The sequence below is a fragment of the Archocentrus centrarchus genome, chromosome 13, assembly GCF_007364275.1.
Source record: "Archocentrus centrarchus isolate MPI-CPG fArcCen1 chromosome 13, fArcCen1, whole genome shotgun sequence".
Classification (NCBI taxonomy): domain Eukaryota; kingdom Metazoa; phylum Chordata; class Actinopteri; order Cichliformes; family Cichlidae; genus Archocentrus; species Archocentrus centrarchus.
In genome coordinates, this window is record NC_044358.1 from 14758862 (window position 1) to 14773785 (window position 14924).

Sequence of the window (14924 nt, forward strand, 5' to 3'; positions counted from 1 at the left end):
AGTCACCGTCGTTAGAACGACGGAGGAAAATCCGAACAGTGACGTGAAGGTCGGATCTAGAATATCTCAGAAAGGAAGCTGAGCTTCTTGGTCATTTTGTGCTACAGGGCAATAATTATTTTTAATGCACCTTTAATGAGCAATAAATATTTACACTGGCATCCAAATGCCAATGCAACTCTTTTTAAAAAAAATCATGTTTACTCAGGTAACATTATTAATGCATCTGCATCTGTGCCGCTTAGTCAAAGTGCTGCACACACGAGTTATTGGGTCAGCAGACATCCTGCAAACAAATCTGCATGTTAGTGCGTATTAAGCCAGGAAGAGGTCAGGGGGGGCTGCTTGTTTACCACACCGTCCTAGCCTCCGTTTTTTTTCTGCCTTTTTCCTTCCATTTTCTCTCCCTGTTGTTATTTCAGAGCATGATGAGTGAATCACCACAAAGCATCACCATCAGCAACAGCAGCCGCAGCTCTGGAGCCAGCGGTCAGACCCTGGGACAGCGTCTGACCTACTTCATCAGGCTCTCAGGGAGGTGTGACAGATCCAACACCACACGGGTGGACAGGGAGGAGGAGGATAGAGGAGGTGAGCTGGGCCGAAGGGCCTCAGCCAATCCCCCTGCTCCATCTGTCTGCCACATCCCTCTCCTCTGCATATGCTCCGGAGAGCAGAAACAGCAAGCCATGCAGAAACAAATGTTAAGATAAATCACTACGATCTCAGCTGCTCTGCTCTCACATGCTCTCCCCTGGTGACATTTGCATTTCACATCTCCAGCCGGGTTATCTCTTCTTCTCTAAATATATGTGAGGAAAAAAAACCCTTTTACACAGTGAGCCTTTCCTCCTCCATTTTATGCAAAATGAGCTGCAGCCACAATGCCCCCCCCCCCCCCCCCCCCCCCCCCTCGGTGCTTTCCCCTGGCACAGCACAACGCAGAGGAGACTTTATGGGGCGGCCTATGCTGTGCAAACGAGGGAGCGGCCCATGCTAACGTCTCATTTGGATAATGAGGTGTGATCTTGGCAGGATCTGAGTAAAGAGCACCCCATCTCAGCCTCCCACCCCTGTAGTGAGAACGCAGGGGGGGCTAGAAGTCACTCTATCAGCCTGCACACCAAAAATAAAAACCCTTCTGGGTTTGCAAGAAGCAGGAAGTTCAGGGGTGATAACAAGCTAGCAAAGGGAGCAGAAGGCCAAGATCCTGAAAATGCCCCCCCTTAACCTGCATCTGCTTGAAGTGAGAGTGTGATAATATACAGGATATACACATGTGGCCTTTGAATCTATGAATAATGCAGGCAGCAATGTGTATAGTGCACAGATTGAGACAGACTCCACCATGACAGGCGAAGACAAACAAATTTCACATTGCTAGAGGAGCCTTTGCAAAGCTGACATCATAATGTCTCTTGTCTGTGTCAGAGAAAAGAAAGAGACAAATGGCTGCACGGAGCGCCTCTGCTGTTAGATGTCAGTAATATATGGTGTGTTACTCGTTTTATTCAAGGATGTTCTCGTCAGAGCCTCACGAGCTTTATTACACCGACTGATCAGCGCGGCGAGAAATCCAACAGGTCCCGCAGTGACGGACCGCCCGTTTCACAGCTGATCAAAGTAAACAGCTGATGTGAGGAGGTCCAGAGCCTGTGTTAGCTCACAGACATGCAGCCACTGTGGTGAGTCCTGGGTTATTGTTGCTTTCAGACCTACAAAATGTTCCTTGATGTGAGAAATCTCAAGCTGAAACATAATAGTGAGGATGATGATTTCCTTAGGGGGAAAAAAGAAATGAGAGATCAACTTTTAGAAAAATATCTTGGACATTTATAGACTAATAAAGGTAAGCACAGTTTAAAATTGTGTGTTTCACATCCAGTTCAAGTTGTAATAATATTTTAGGGCAATTATAAGATCTAATGTCAGCTCAGATAACATCTTCTTTTCAGAAATTTAAATTTATGCTGAGGAAGCTCGCTGCGCTATTTCCAACTACCCGCTGCTGCTTTCCTGCCAACCTGGTGCTAAGCATTCACAATCATTATACTGACAATAACCTCATTTGCTTCCAGCCAATGAAATTAAATGTAAATAAAAAAAAATACACATAGGTGTTTTCTTTTTTCTTAAATCAACGTCACCTTCTCTCACCATCACTGTGTCTCACTGTCTTTGCAAATCATAGTGTTGCAGGACTGGAAGGATGGAGGAAGTGACACCCAGTGAGCACTGGAAGTGGTTACATAGTCTCCTGCCCGCTCGTCCACCTCTGCCTCTCAGACGCCGTCTGCCTCGAAGCCCCTTTCTAATATATATATATATATATATATATATATATACACACATACACATACACACACACACACACGTATACACACATACATACTCCACTAGACTCCCAGTGTATAATTTTGGCACATGACCAGGATTTCTCGCCCACTATTGCGTGTTCATGGAAGCGTGAACAGATGTTGGCGCTGGTTGCATGCGCGTACAGATCCATCCTCACGCTTTCTTGCTAAATTGAAGCGAACGCTCTCACTCCATCCAGTTTAACCCAGCTGCTAAAGCCCTGTAGCAAAGCCGAATGCACCTCTGCTCTCCGCAGCAGCTCGCTGCCACGACTCTGACAAAGGAGGATGAAAGTTAGCGCTGCTAAGCTGCAAGGAGAATCATCCCAGGGTTCACATAATAGCTGACCCCTAGCTGATCTGATATCATCATTCATAGCTGCTCCTGCTAATATGGCAGGAATAATGCAGCATCTTTGACTCACTGCGGCCCCATCTCACAGACATGAGTGCGGTCGTGCGGGTGGATCAAGGTTAAAATGAGTAAACAGATGCACTTTCTCCTCACTGAAGGAAATTTTCCCACATGTCACAAAACTGTGCGCTGCCAAGAATAAAACCACACATCCTCTCTCAGGGGTGATAATGACATAACTGTGAGGCCGTCCTCACAAAACAGCCGTTTATCAGAACTTATTAAGCCCTGGGAAGGAATTTAAGATGGCAGCATTGATTTGTTCCAAGCACAAAAACAGAGTGTGATGGTGGAAAAGCTGATTATCTTAATGAAAGACTCGACTCTCTTAAGTTGGGGAGGATCTTTGAGGTTTGACCGCGTTATTCCTGTGGCTTCCTCGGCTGCAGTATTTTACAGGAGTGACTGCTTGAGTGACATTCCTATTAGACAGCTAAAGGCTGCTGAGAAGGATTCATCAAAAATAACTTACATTGTGAGGCTGTTTAATTGTCTCTATTTTTTAACGTGCCCTCTGATACCTGTTGGTAATTAGCTGATTAATCAGATCTGACGACATGTCAACTTTCTCTCAGGAGATTTCTGAACTGCATGTAAATGAGCGCGGTATTTGCTAAGAGGAGGCCCATTACATGAAACTCATCTCTCTTGCTATAGATCCTCCCCCCTCCCTCTCCTCCTTTTCCCTCAGACTTCCTCTTCCACCTCTTTTTTCCGAGAGTGAGGATTGATTAAAACAGGAGAGTGCTTCATTAGAATCTGACAAGTGACACCATTTCTCCAGAACGCACGTCCTTGGAGAGAGCCATTTTAGCCCACGTGACTCGACCGTAGTCGATGCCATCTCTGCAGCAAACACTATCCCCGAACTAATTGAAACAAGGCGCTCCGTGGCCCCGCTATCTGCCCAGGTGACAGGTATGCAGCTTCCACCAATCTGTCCGTGAAAACCGAGCGGCTTGATTAAAACACGCTTTCTTAAAGTCCTCCACACGTGTCGCATCGCCGTGCGGGGAAATGGCTTCTCTGTTATACAGATGAGTTGCCACGGATGTTTTATCTTCCTGACATGAAGCGAGGTTGTCTCCCCAGCAGGTGAACATTACAGTGCCAATCTATAAATTCACCTGAAAATGAAAACAAAACAAAAAAAGCACTGCAGCTTGACACGTGCATCGGGATTTAAAAAAAAAAAAGTTTAATGGTGGCATGAAAACAGACTGCTCGTCATATTTGTCAATAATAAAGTTTAATGATGACAATGCCTTTTTATTGACTCCAGTAACACAAAACTCTCCCGGAGTCTCTGGATTCAAACGCCAAAGAAAACTAAATTATTATTTTGTGTTTCCAATAGTCCAGAAATGGTCAGCTCCGGTGACTGTGAGGATCTGAGGCTGTTGCTCCTTTCAGCACACAGCACTTTGCTAGCATCACTGAGGCCTAACGCTGCGGCCTTGAACAGCAGCCAGCAGCGGGGTCTCTCTCACCTGCCAGGCCTCTCTGAAACTGGGAGGCACAAAGATGCCTTTTGAAGTTAATGAAGCATCAGCACACTTCTTATCCCACCACCACAGGGTCATTATGCACCGCCGATGTCAGGGCAGCAAAGAGCACTTCAAAAAAAAAAAAAAGGAGCAATAAGAAATGTTGTGCCCTCCCTGAAGTTCACCTCCAACGACCTTTTATTCACGTCAACCACACAACGACCACCACATGCTACAGTCACACAAAGAGAGCTGGCTTTTAACGTACAAGTGAAGAACAGCGGTGCTGGTATGGAGGGGAAAAAGTTTATGCTGACAAGTCCACATTAAGATGGGGCTATGCGAGCATTTCACATCATCAGCAAAGAGCGCATATGCAGATGCACGACACCTCTGCAACATACCCATGCTGCGAGGGCCTGAGGCACGAGGGCAGACCTGTGCGCTTCTTTAAGGTTTCAGACCAGCTTCAGTTGTTGATTAGCTCCTTCTGCAGTTTGACGAGGCGCCATGTTGGAGCGGAGGCTCTGGTCTGTGCTTAAGGAGGCTGGCCTCACTTTAACTTGTCACTGTTACTATGGGAACTGGCAACATGCCTTTAAGACTTGTGTGGTATTCTTTGGGAATTATCCTTAACAGAAAATTGGGACTTCTGCCAACAAATAGTAAATAACCGCAATATATTTAGCCAGCGTGTTACTACAGAGAAGACAGGCCGCTGGGTTTAATATTTGGGATACATTTTGGCACGACAGTCGTTATTATAGCTCCAAATACCAAGTGACGATCTCACTGTCAGTTAGAAAAATTAGAAGAATTAGTTCTAATACATAATTGTATCTGTCTGAATGACCCAGGCTATAATAGCTACGAGTAAACACGCAGAGTGACAGAAAGGATCGATGATCCACCGCTGAGAAGTATTTCCGCTAAATCAGTCGTTAAGTTTCCTGCGACCTGCTGCTGAGCACAAACTTTTCCACAGCTCTAAATGTTCAAAGACAGAAACAAAGCAAAATGCTTAGTTTCCAATTCTGCAGGCGGGCGACCTGAAAGCGAAGCACTCGCATCACGTACCCACACATCGTTCACCTCACTCACTCAATGCAATTATATAGACAAATGATGACAATAAACAGAAAGACTACTGGGACAATAGCAATATGGTTTGTTAATTTAAGCAATCAATGAAAAAGAAGAAAGTGAAAATGACTTTGGTGCCTTTGTTTTGCCTTTCCAAAAGCGCTACAGTACTTTATGCCAAACTGCATCTCTCTGGAACACAGTTACTCAGTACGAGCTGCTGCGCGGTGATTTCCTAACAGCAGATTACTTCCTCGTCTTCTGTTTGATAGCAAAGGGCTGTTCCCGCTCCTATTATCGCACTACTACCCCGTCTGCTTTGGGGAGGGCAACTCCTCACAATAAAGGTAATGACATCACACAACATCCCACAAAGCTTCTTTGTCTTAGCCTTACCCTCACCAGCAGAGACTGAAAGAGAGGAAACAGGAAGAGAGGAAAAAAAAGATATGCAATGATACTGTAAAGGCGCAGCTGTTCACTTCACACCAAGCGGAGCGTTTCCAGAGACACAACATGAGTCAACATGCAAAGCAATGCAAGTTAGAACACCTCAGCTTCCCAGAAACCAAGCAGCGCAGAAAAGACGGGGGGGGAGACTTTCCAGTCTGACCAGAGCAAAACTGTGACAGTTTCCCAATCCCACCCACGCACAGCTGGTACCAATAAAAGGAGGTCTCCACATTTGCAGTCTGTCTAGCGAGGTCAGATCTGGCATATATTGCAGTTGGGGCTTTGAGGGCATAATATTGTCTCCTATGGATAAGAACCACAGTGCGTGTGTGCCAACAATTATGTGGAAGGCAAGGAAACTGAATCAGTTTTGTTCAGCATTTTGTTTTCCCCAGAAGAAGAAGTAGCACAGAGCTCTGAGAGATGAGAGCAGGTTATGCAAGCAAACTATGATCAATACAGTACCCTCGCCTCAAACCCCCAGTTTCCTTGATGTTATTTTAGGCACTGATAATAGACCTGCTTTATGTTGCTCCCACACATGCACTTGGATGTGTAACAGGGCAGGTGGGGAGGGGGGGCGGTGGTTCTCACAGTGTGTGAAACTCTGATACACAAACACAGAGGATCTTTTTCTTTTTTTGCCACACTGTTCAGCAGGGTGCCCCACAGCCAATGAGGGCTGGATGCACAGTCGCCCGGTTTGTGCGTGTGCACTGATATCTGTGTTTATCCGGGCAGGCGGGGGTCTGACAGGATTTTTAGAGGGCTACTGCACTGATCAGGCCATGCCAGAGTTACCGGAGCGATCAATGTCCGAGTTAATCAACCTACCTGTGATGTTCACGTCCACGATGCCGGTGCGAGTCCCGATGCCATTGGTGGCGTCGCAGACGTATGTTCCAGCCAGGTCGTAGGTCACCGGCCCCTTGAAGAACAGGGTGTTGTTCTTGATCTCCACGTTGCTGGGTAGGGAGCCATTCAAGCTGTGATGAAAGACAGAGAGAGAGGAACAATAATGCAGACACCATAAAAAGGCAGAATTGCTCCAGACCACCAAAAAAAACCCAACTAACTCCCAGATGCAGCAAAGCAATTCAAAGCGCATAAAAAATACAGTCTCTAGTGCCAAACAAACTTGGATGTGGGTGTGGGGTGAGATAAATACCAAGAATATTTGACAGTGCTATATTTCAGCCATCATCCATCAAGTCCAAACAAAATTATGAGGACAGGGAATCCCAGCAGGTCCAAGCAGGTAAGATATCACTGATGCCTGAGGACACAGGCTCTCTGGCATGTGGAATACAAAACAGATACTGGTAGAAGAGGGATGTAGGGGGTAAAGGGGAATGGGGAGGGGGGGCTTCCTTCCTCGACTGCAGCACAGCTCACATGGCTGAAGTCAAAACTCAGGGGAGCTGTCAGGAGAGGCAGCTGATCAAGCGATAAATGCAGAATCTACCAAATGCTGCGCTGTCATTGAGAACTGCAGCCTGTTCCTCCTGCCTGAGGTGTTTGTCTTCATGGTTCACTATTTCTCCTGCGTTCAGACTCGCTCATGTCCTTTGATCAGGTCAGCAGACTTTGAGGTCACGGATCATGAACAAACCAAGCCTCCATTGTATTATCTGGACCCCTTTTATGGAGCCCGGAGGCTAGAAAAGGCATCAGATTTCATGACAATTAGATGCTTCCTGTTGCTTTTTTCCTTTCACCTCCATCACCTGCTCTGAATAGGCCCAGCTTAAGCACAATTACAAAACCCCACGGTAACATTAAAGAGCCCCCTGGTCTGACTGAGGTTAGCTGTCAGTTGTTGGCGGTTTCTTTAATCAATAAAGATGCTGCAGAGATTTCCTCCACTGCTGTGGGCTCAGACAGACACTTTGAAATGCGCTGGTGTGCCAGAACATCAAAAACAATGTAGTGCTCCTATTCATTACAGCGAGGGAAAACAAACCGACATCACTGAGAGGCAGCAAAATGAAGTTTCATGCTAACATCAAGCATGAGGTTCAATAAACAGGCTTTTAACACCGCTCTGCAAGGACAGGGGCGACAAATACACACCGACACGGCATTTAATAAAAATATTAGCTGCAATCAGCTGATCTGTATGTGGTTACATTTATCTGATAGAACAAAATCTGAGAACAAGGCAAGATTTAAAAAAAGAAATTAAAAAAAAAAAACAGTTTTTTTTTTTTTCCTTAGCAACAAAATGTCCACAGTTCAGAACAAAAGTAATAGAAAGAGCTTCGGTCGAGCTGTTTTCATTGGCCACCTTGGCAAAGCAATCGCAACGGAGCTGCAAACAACCCTCAATACAGTATGTCACGATTCAATAATCAGTTACCTTGTGAGCCGCTATCAAATGCTGAGTTCTGCAAAACCCAATTGATTTGTTGCAGAAATGAAAGGCCGGCAAACTGTGATTCACCACGGGTTCTGCCACTACCAAAGATGTCTGCATTTATGTGAGACATTTGAATATGTGTGTGTGTGTGTGTGTGTGTGTGTGTGTGTGTGTGAGTGTGTGTGTGTGTGTGTGTACATGGAGCCAGAGGGGCTAGAAAAATGAAAGACTAGCAAACAGCTTGAGAATTATGTAGATTCTTTATTCACTGGCTAGCCAATCATGTGCATGCATATATATTGTGTGTGTGTGTGTGTGGGTGTGTGTAGATGTGGGTGTGAGTGGACAGTGTGCCACATTTAACTATTGACTGCCACTGTGTGGAGGTGAAAAACACGCTACTCAAAATTAAAAGGCAAATAATAAGATGAGAATCTAATATTAATTATCCATGAAGCCTTTTATTATTTATCTCTGCTGTTTAATGTGAAATATCATTCTGTGGAGAAGCAATATTAGAGATATTTCTGCTTCAGACAAGTAAGACAGGAAGGAGTAGCTGTACTACACTCAGCTGTTAGAAGGCTACATAGAATTTAAAGGGCTCTAAATAACCTTTCATTGAATAGGTTAATAGAATCACATTTTCATAAAACATATAAAATAAGCTACATAATCAGAGCAAAGTCTGAAGTAACCACACTGTGGACTGCAGCAGAATACTAGAAATAATCTGAGAAACTGTAACTGCACCGTGGAGGGAAACGATGGGGGGGTATAAAGTCTTACGTGTTATAAACAGCAGTAACTTTATGAAATAACTCTACAGCTCACCCTTCCCCCACTAATTGTTCTGATGCCCACTCAAAACCACGGCGTGCACTTAAAGCAGACTCCAGGAAGGAGCGCAGCACGCCGCCGCGGATGCCCTACGAACAAACATTAAAAACAAACAATGCGGTTCATACACGATTTATATTCCTTTTTTTAGCCGAGGCTCTGCTGCTTCAGTGGAGCTCCCATTAACCCGTTTGGAGAAATGACTCCAACATCGTGCTCTAAAAACTGAAAAAAATAAATAAATCAAAGAGGGTTAGGCACTTTACTCAAAGACTGCACACACACACACACTAATATATATATATATATATATATATATATATATATATATATATATATATATATATATATATATATATATATATATATATAATGTGGCAGAAATAAAATAAAAACTATGGATAAAAGTGATTGTGCAAAATAAATTTTTAAATGATAGCTGCAACATTAAGCAGAACACAATAAAATAAAATAAAATAAAAATGTATGCGATAAAGCTAATATCCATCTGTCTTGGAAATGATTGGGATCTCTGCTGGATCATCGTTAAGATTTCCTGCATTTCCATATCAGAGCTCTTGTGTTTGGAGTCAGCTGTGACGCAATCCTGCCAGCTTGTTCTGGATCGTTCTGTCACAGCCTTGTGCTGACCTCCACAGTGGAGCCCAGGGGAACCTTCACAACAGATTTGGCATCTCATTTTCAGTGCTGCAATGGCCGTCCTCTCCTATCTGTCAGCACGGTGCCCTCGTCTTTCTAGATCACATCTCTTAACATCGCTTCCTCTTTGCCTCCTCTTCTCTTCCTATTGTCCTCCATCTCCCTAAATCTCTCCTTGCTTCTGATAAAAAAAAAAATAAACCCAAACAGGCCGAATAATCTCGATCTTTTCTTCTTCTGCTGCTGCTGTTCTGCCCTGAAAGCTAAGTCTATGAATGAGAAAGGAAAGGAGGAAAAGAAGCCCCCTCTGTCTCATTAAAATCCAACAGTCGTCCATAGAGAAGATACAATGAGGGCACAATGGTCTATTAATCTACATCCACTCAAGTCCACTGACATATTTCTCAACCTTTCTTTCACTAAGCAATTAAAGGACAAATTGCTACATTTATCTCTCATTTTTATAATATAATACTTGACTGTAAAAAGGTGATACTCTTTATAACCGAAGAACCGCACCCACGTCACTTCTTCTTTTTTCTGTACTTGCATCTGATATCCAAAGGCAGTGAAGGGTTTGATCAGTAGAAATTATGGCAGTTATGCATTCACTTTTATTCCCTTTATATCTCAGTGCTCACATTCATTATTTCTGTAAGCCCACTTTTTATGCCGTTCCTCAAAGCAGATCAAACCTGAGGTTACTTAGCGATTCTCCAACAGTCGTGTTTGTATCTGTTCCTGCGTCTGTAGGCTCTCAGGCAGGAGCCCTGATGTCAGCCCTGCGGTATGTGGGCTTAATCCACAGCTCCCACTTCAGTTTCAGTCTTCACTGTGTCGGGGACAGCCCGCTGCATCTGTGCCCTTCAGAGAACACAACAGCAGTAACAATGACGCCTCCTCGGCCCTCGACCTGCAGCCCGGTCCTCACACTTCAAAGCAAAAGTTGTGTTTGCATTTATCTCCCAGTTATCCGCAACCATCGGGGAGGGAGATAGGGGTATATGTTGCTGCTGTAATAGGCCCATTGTGCTCTGCCTCAGGTCCCAGCCTTATCTTCATTACATGTTTTCCATACAAACAAATAAACTGAGACACATTTGTGGAGAGGATGAAGGAAGCTGGAGTGTTTTTTTTAATCTCTGAAGATTACTTCCTTGTATGTATGCCTTCAAACAAATGTTCAATTTCACCATTGTGTGAAATTGGCTTCTTCTGCATTAGCGAGCCCGCTACAAAACATTTTCACCTGCAGACGTCTAACCTGAGAGAAACAGCACATATCCATGCAGCCCTGTCCTCTGAGCCTCCAGGGGCTTTGTTACAGTGTAGCCATACTCACAGTTTCCACTGGTAGATCGTGACAGGGGGGTTAGCATCAGCCCTGCAGGTCAGCTGGACATTCTGACGGTTCAGGTACCAGTTTCCATCAAACCCCTCGATCTTCACCTCGGGTTCATCTGCAAGGGAAGAACGCTCCCGTCAGTGATCCCCCTGGAACATAATCCGCTGCTGTATCATTGTGCCTTTGCTGAAGGACACGAGCAGCCTGCTCTCCAAAACCCAGACGCTTCATATTAGCTGGAGACAGTGGATCAAATTTGGTCTAAGCCGTGATCAGATGATCTATATACACATACATTTAACCGTTATACTTTCTGACATTAAAGCTGGATTAAAGACATTATGATCTAATGCACAAGCAGCGCTACACTGGTAATATCTGCAGATGATATGAACTTTTCAAATATTGATATATTGGTAGACAAAATGACGACTGCGGCTTGTCGAGCTTTTAAATGCTTTAAATGTTTTTGTGGACTTTCACACATCAGCTAAAGAGAAGCAGCATTACTGAAGGCTAACAGGCTAACAGGAGTCTGATAGTAGGATAATTTAGTTTAGAAGAAAAGGTCAAATTAAACAATAAAAACCGGCTTTACATCTTTCTGACAAGCAGAAAGACTCAACTGCTCCAATTATTAACGTCGTTAACCTAAAAGCAGACTTGCTTTATGTATGTTTAATTTTTTATGATTACAATAAGATGCTTAAATGTCTGTTAGCAGAAGGAGAAATTCATATTAATATTAAACGCACTTTGAAAACTGCAGAATCTTAAAAAAAGGTTAAAATTTTTGGTCATACACCTGCATAATACAGCTGTGCAAAAGAGGAAGAACCTCTGCACACCGTCTGCATGAAATTGAAGAAGGTCTAGTTTAGCATGGATTTTTCTCTAAATAAATACTTCCTGTAAATAGTGTTTGTCCTTAATAACTGTTTAAAAAACAAATGGAGGAAAAATGAATTTTTCCTGCTGAGTAGCTCATTTGCAAGTTTCCTGTGTTTGGCCTTGTTTCCTGTGAACTGTGCCCACAGGTGTGACCGTGTACCAAAAACACTACCTGTGGATGGAGGAGAAAAATCAAACCGCGCTCTCTTACACTGCACGTTGAGCACCACGCTGTCGGTGATCTTCTCGTTGCGGTACGTCACGATGCACGTGAGCTTCTGTTTGTGGGTCTCGCGGCTCGGCACCACCACGAAGTTGCTCCGGACGGTCACGGTCCCGTTCTGATTGCGAGTCTCCTGGTAGGTGGCTTCGCCTTTCAACCTGGTATCCCATTTGATCACGCTCGGGGGCTTCCCATTTGCTGACACGCAAGTAGCAACAGTCATCTTGCGCTTTTGACCCCTGGCCACGATCGTAGGGGTCGTCAAGGTCATACGTGTCATGGGCCGAGCTGTAGAGGAGAAAGGAGAAATTATTTATTGGGGGGTGTTAAAAAAAAAAAAAAAGTCATTCAAAAATGAGCGGGACTTTTAAATTTCCATTTTATTTTGGTGTCATCTACTTTCCTAACAATCAAGTGAATGAAACTAAGGAGCTGAGAAACCGGCATTGTTTTTCTTCTTTCCCTCCTCAAAGCTCTCACAGAGAGAACACACTCGCCCACCCAAATGCACAGTCATCCCATTTGAATCCTTTGTGAGTTGCCAATCACAAATCTACTCTCAGTACATCAAAAGGCAAGCTCGAGCTTGAGCAAATGCACAACTGAAAGGGATAGGCCTCTTTGAAGGCTGCTGGTTGGTTATCTGCACACATGTTCCCGACGTTCACTGAGCCTAAAAACTGAGTCACTGAAGCCTAAAATGTCCTGGGAGGCCGACTGACACAAAATGGGGACTCAGAGCTGACTAAGAAGCTCCGGCAACAGCGACTGCTAAAGCCACACGCTGTTTCTTTCACTGCCACTTAATACAACACACACCAACGTTTAATTTCTAATTAGCTCTCTAACCAGCGCCAGCACACAACCTTTTCAAAGCCCAGATAAACTACATCCCAACAACTCTTTTTTTTTTTACTATTCAGCCAAATTACACACTCAGAAGAGGTCTTATTGATTTCCATTTCACCTGCTAACGAACTTCTGTGGAAATTTCCTCATTAGAGCCATTTTATGCTGATTCCACTAAAATCATTTTCACATGTATGTCAGTCAGCGGTGGCGCTGCTCAGCACTCACTGGAGAACAGTTAGAGAACAGAGTTCTCAGCAAGCGTATAGAACGCTGCGGTTCTACTCTAGAACGCCGCCTAGAACACAGAGGAGCTGCTGTGTTTACATTAGCCTTCGAGTCAGCGTGATGTCAGGCTGACCCTGCGATATCGTCCTGAAAAAGTCAATAAGAAACCAAATTCAGGCGACAGGTTTTGCATTCCTCTGATTACTCATCAGACCGGCATAAACACGCTCCAGGAAACGGCTCCTTAACTGAAGTTAGAAAGAAACTGGTTTTTTATCTTGGCTCTGAATGTAGTCACACAGCAACAGTTGCCCAATCTTTTCCATAGGATCTTTGTTCTCCAGCCCCCACATACCGGGTCTATTTGGCAGGTTGTTCCGGTGAATAAAGATGCACTTTCTGATTTCCTCTTTTCAGTTGTTGGACTGAGCTTAAAAGTGTCAAATTTCCACAATTTAAGCTTTCTTAAAAGTAGACATTTCAGAAATGTTTATCAGTGTTTTGGGAATATTACTGCCATTAATCAAATTTCTGATGCAGTTTGAAAAGGATCACAGTTTTAAATTAACTCACGGGAACCCTGAGAGTCCACCTGTCCTGTCCCCCCCCCCACCTCAGCAGTTACACCCCCCCCTCTGAGCCTGGTTCTGCTGGAGGTTTCTTCCTGTTAAAGGGAGTTTTTCCTTCCCGCTGTCACCAAGTGCTGCTCATAGGGGGTCGTTTGACTGTTGGGTTTTCTCTGTATTATTGTAGGGTATTTACCTTACAGTATAGAGCACCTTGAGGTGGCTGTTTGTTGTGATTTGGTGCTATATAAATAAATTGAATTGAACTGAACATGTTTTGAATGCTCAGCTGCCGCTCCATAAGTCTTAGATCAGTTCCAGTCATAAGCCTGGAGAAAACGAAACGATGAGCGATCAGAGCTTAAACGACTCAGATTTAGATGCTTCCTGAAAACCAGATTAGGATTTTAAATTTTCCCTTCAAATTACAGATTAAAGCAGAATCCCTGTCAGCGCAGTTCTTACCATACACGGTGAGGTTGACCATGTTCTCGCGGTTGCCCGCAGGAAATGTGGTGTACTCGCAAATGTAGGCGGCCTCGTCAGACAGCTGCAGGTTGGAGAACACGATCGTGGTGTCCTCCAGCGAGGGAGTACGATGACGGACCGCCGCGTGCTTGAAGCTGACCCGTTCCTTGAAGGGCGGCAGTACGGACACACCCAGGGCCGGGTTGGCGATGGCCACGTTCTGTTTGGTGCCATTAAGGAGCTTCTGCCAGGTAACTTGGGAGATCTTGACTGGCGGATTGCTGTTGCTGAAAATGCAGCGCAGCTCCACTTGTGAACCCACAAAGCCAGACTTGCTGGAGTCCATCTGCACCATCTGTCCACTGCCAGCTAGACACAAAGAGGGGGGGGAGGAAAAAAAAGCATTTAATTACGATTAACAAGTGTCCAAGGCCAAGCAAGCACTCCAGTCAATAGCAGGTACATGCACTGAAAGTCAAGGAGTCAATTCAGCCTCCTAGGTAGTACAAGCACGCACAACACTCACAAGTCAGACTCGTGGATTGAGCCACACACACCTGTGTGCCACAGATATGATATCTGCTCCATATACATAAAAAAAGTTGGTTCACGGTGGCCGTTGTGTGCAAAAGCTGGGGGAGTTGTTATTAACATAATGGGCACATCCATACAAGCCCGTCTTTGTCCACAAAGGTGCTGT

At 44.5% G+C, this 14924-nt stretch overlaps 1 protein-coding gene across 8 annotated transcripts in view; it reads right to left on the reverse strand.

Annotated features, from left to right (window-relative positions):
• The window catches only part of nectin1b (nectin cell adhesion molecule 1b), a 141770-nt gene that overhangs the window by 78553 nt on the left and 48293 nt on the right, over positions 1–14924 (reverse strand). For 7 of the 8 annotated variants that reach the window (XM_030744368.1, XM_030744366.1, XM_030744371.1 and 4 more), the window contains exons 2-5: positions 14222–14593; positions 12102–12401; positions 10997–11114; positions 6630–6781 (exon numbers count right to left, since the gene is read on the reverse strand). In XM_030744368.1, coding sequence (XP_030600228.1) covers positions 6630–6781; positions 10997–11114; positions 12102–12401; positions 14222–14593 — 942 coding nt within the window. The remainder of the gene's footprint in view (positions 1–6629; positions 6782–10996; positions 11115–12101; positions 12402–14221; positions 14594–14924) is intronic. The other variant, XM_030744370.1, reaches the window with a different exon arrangement.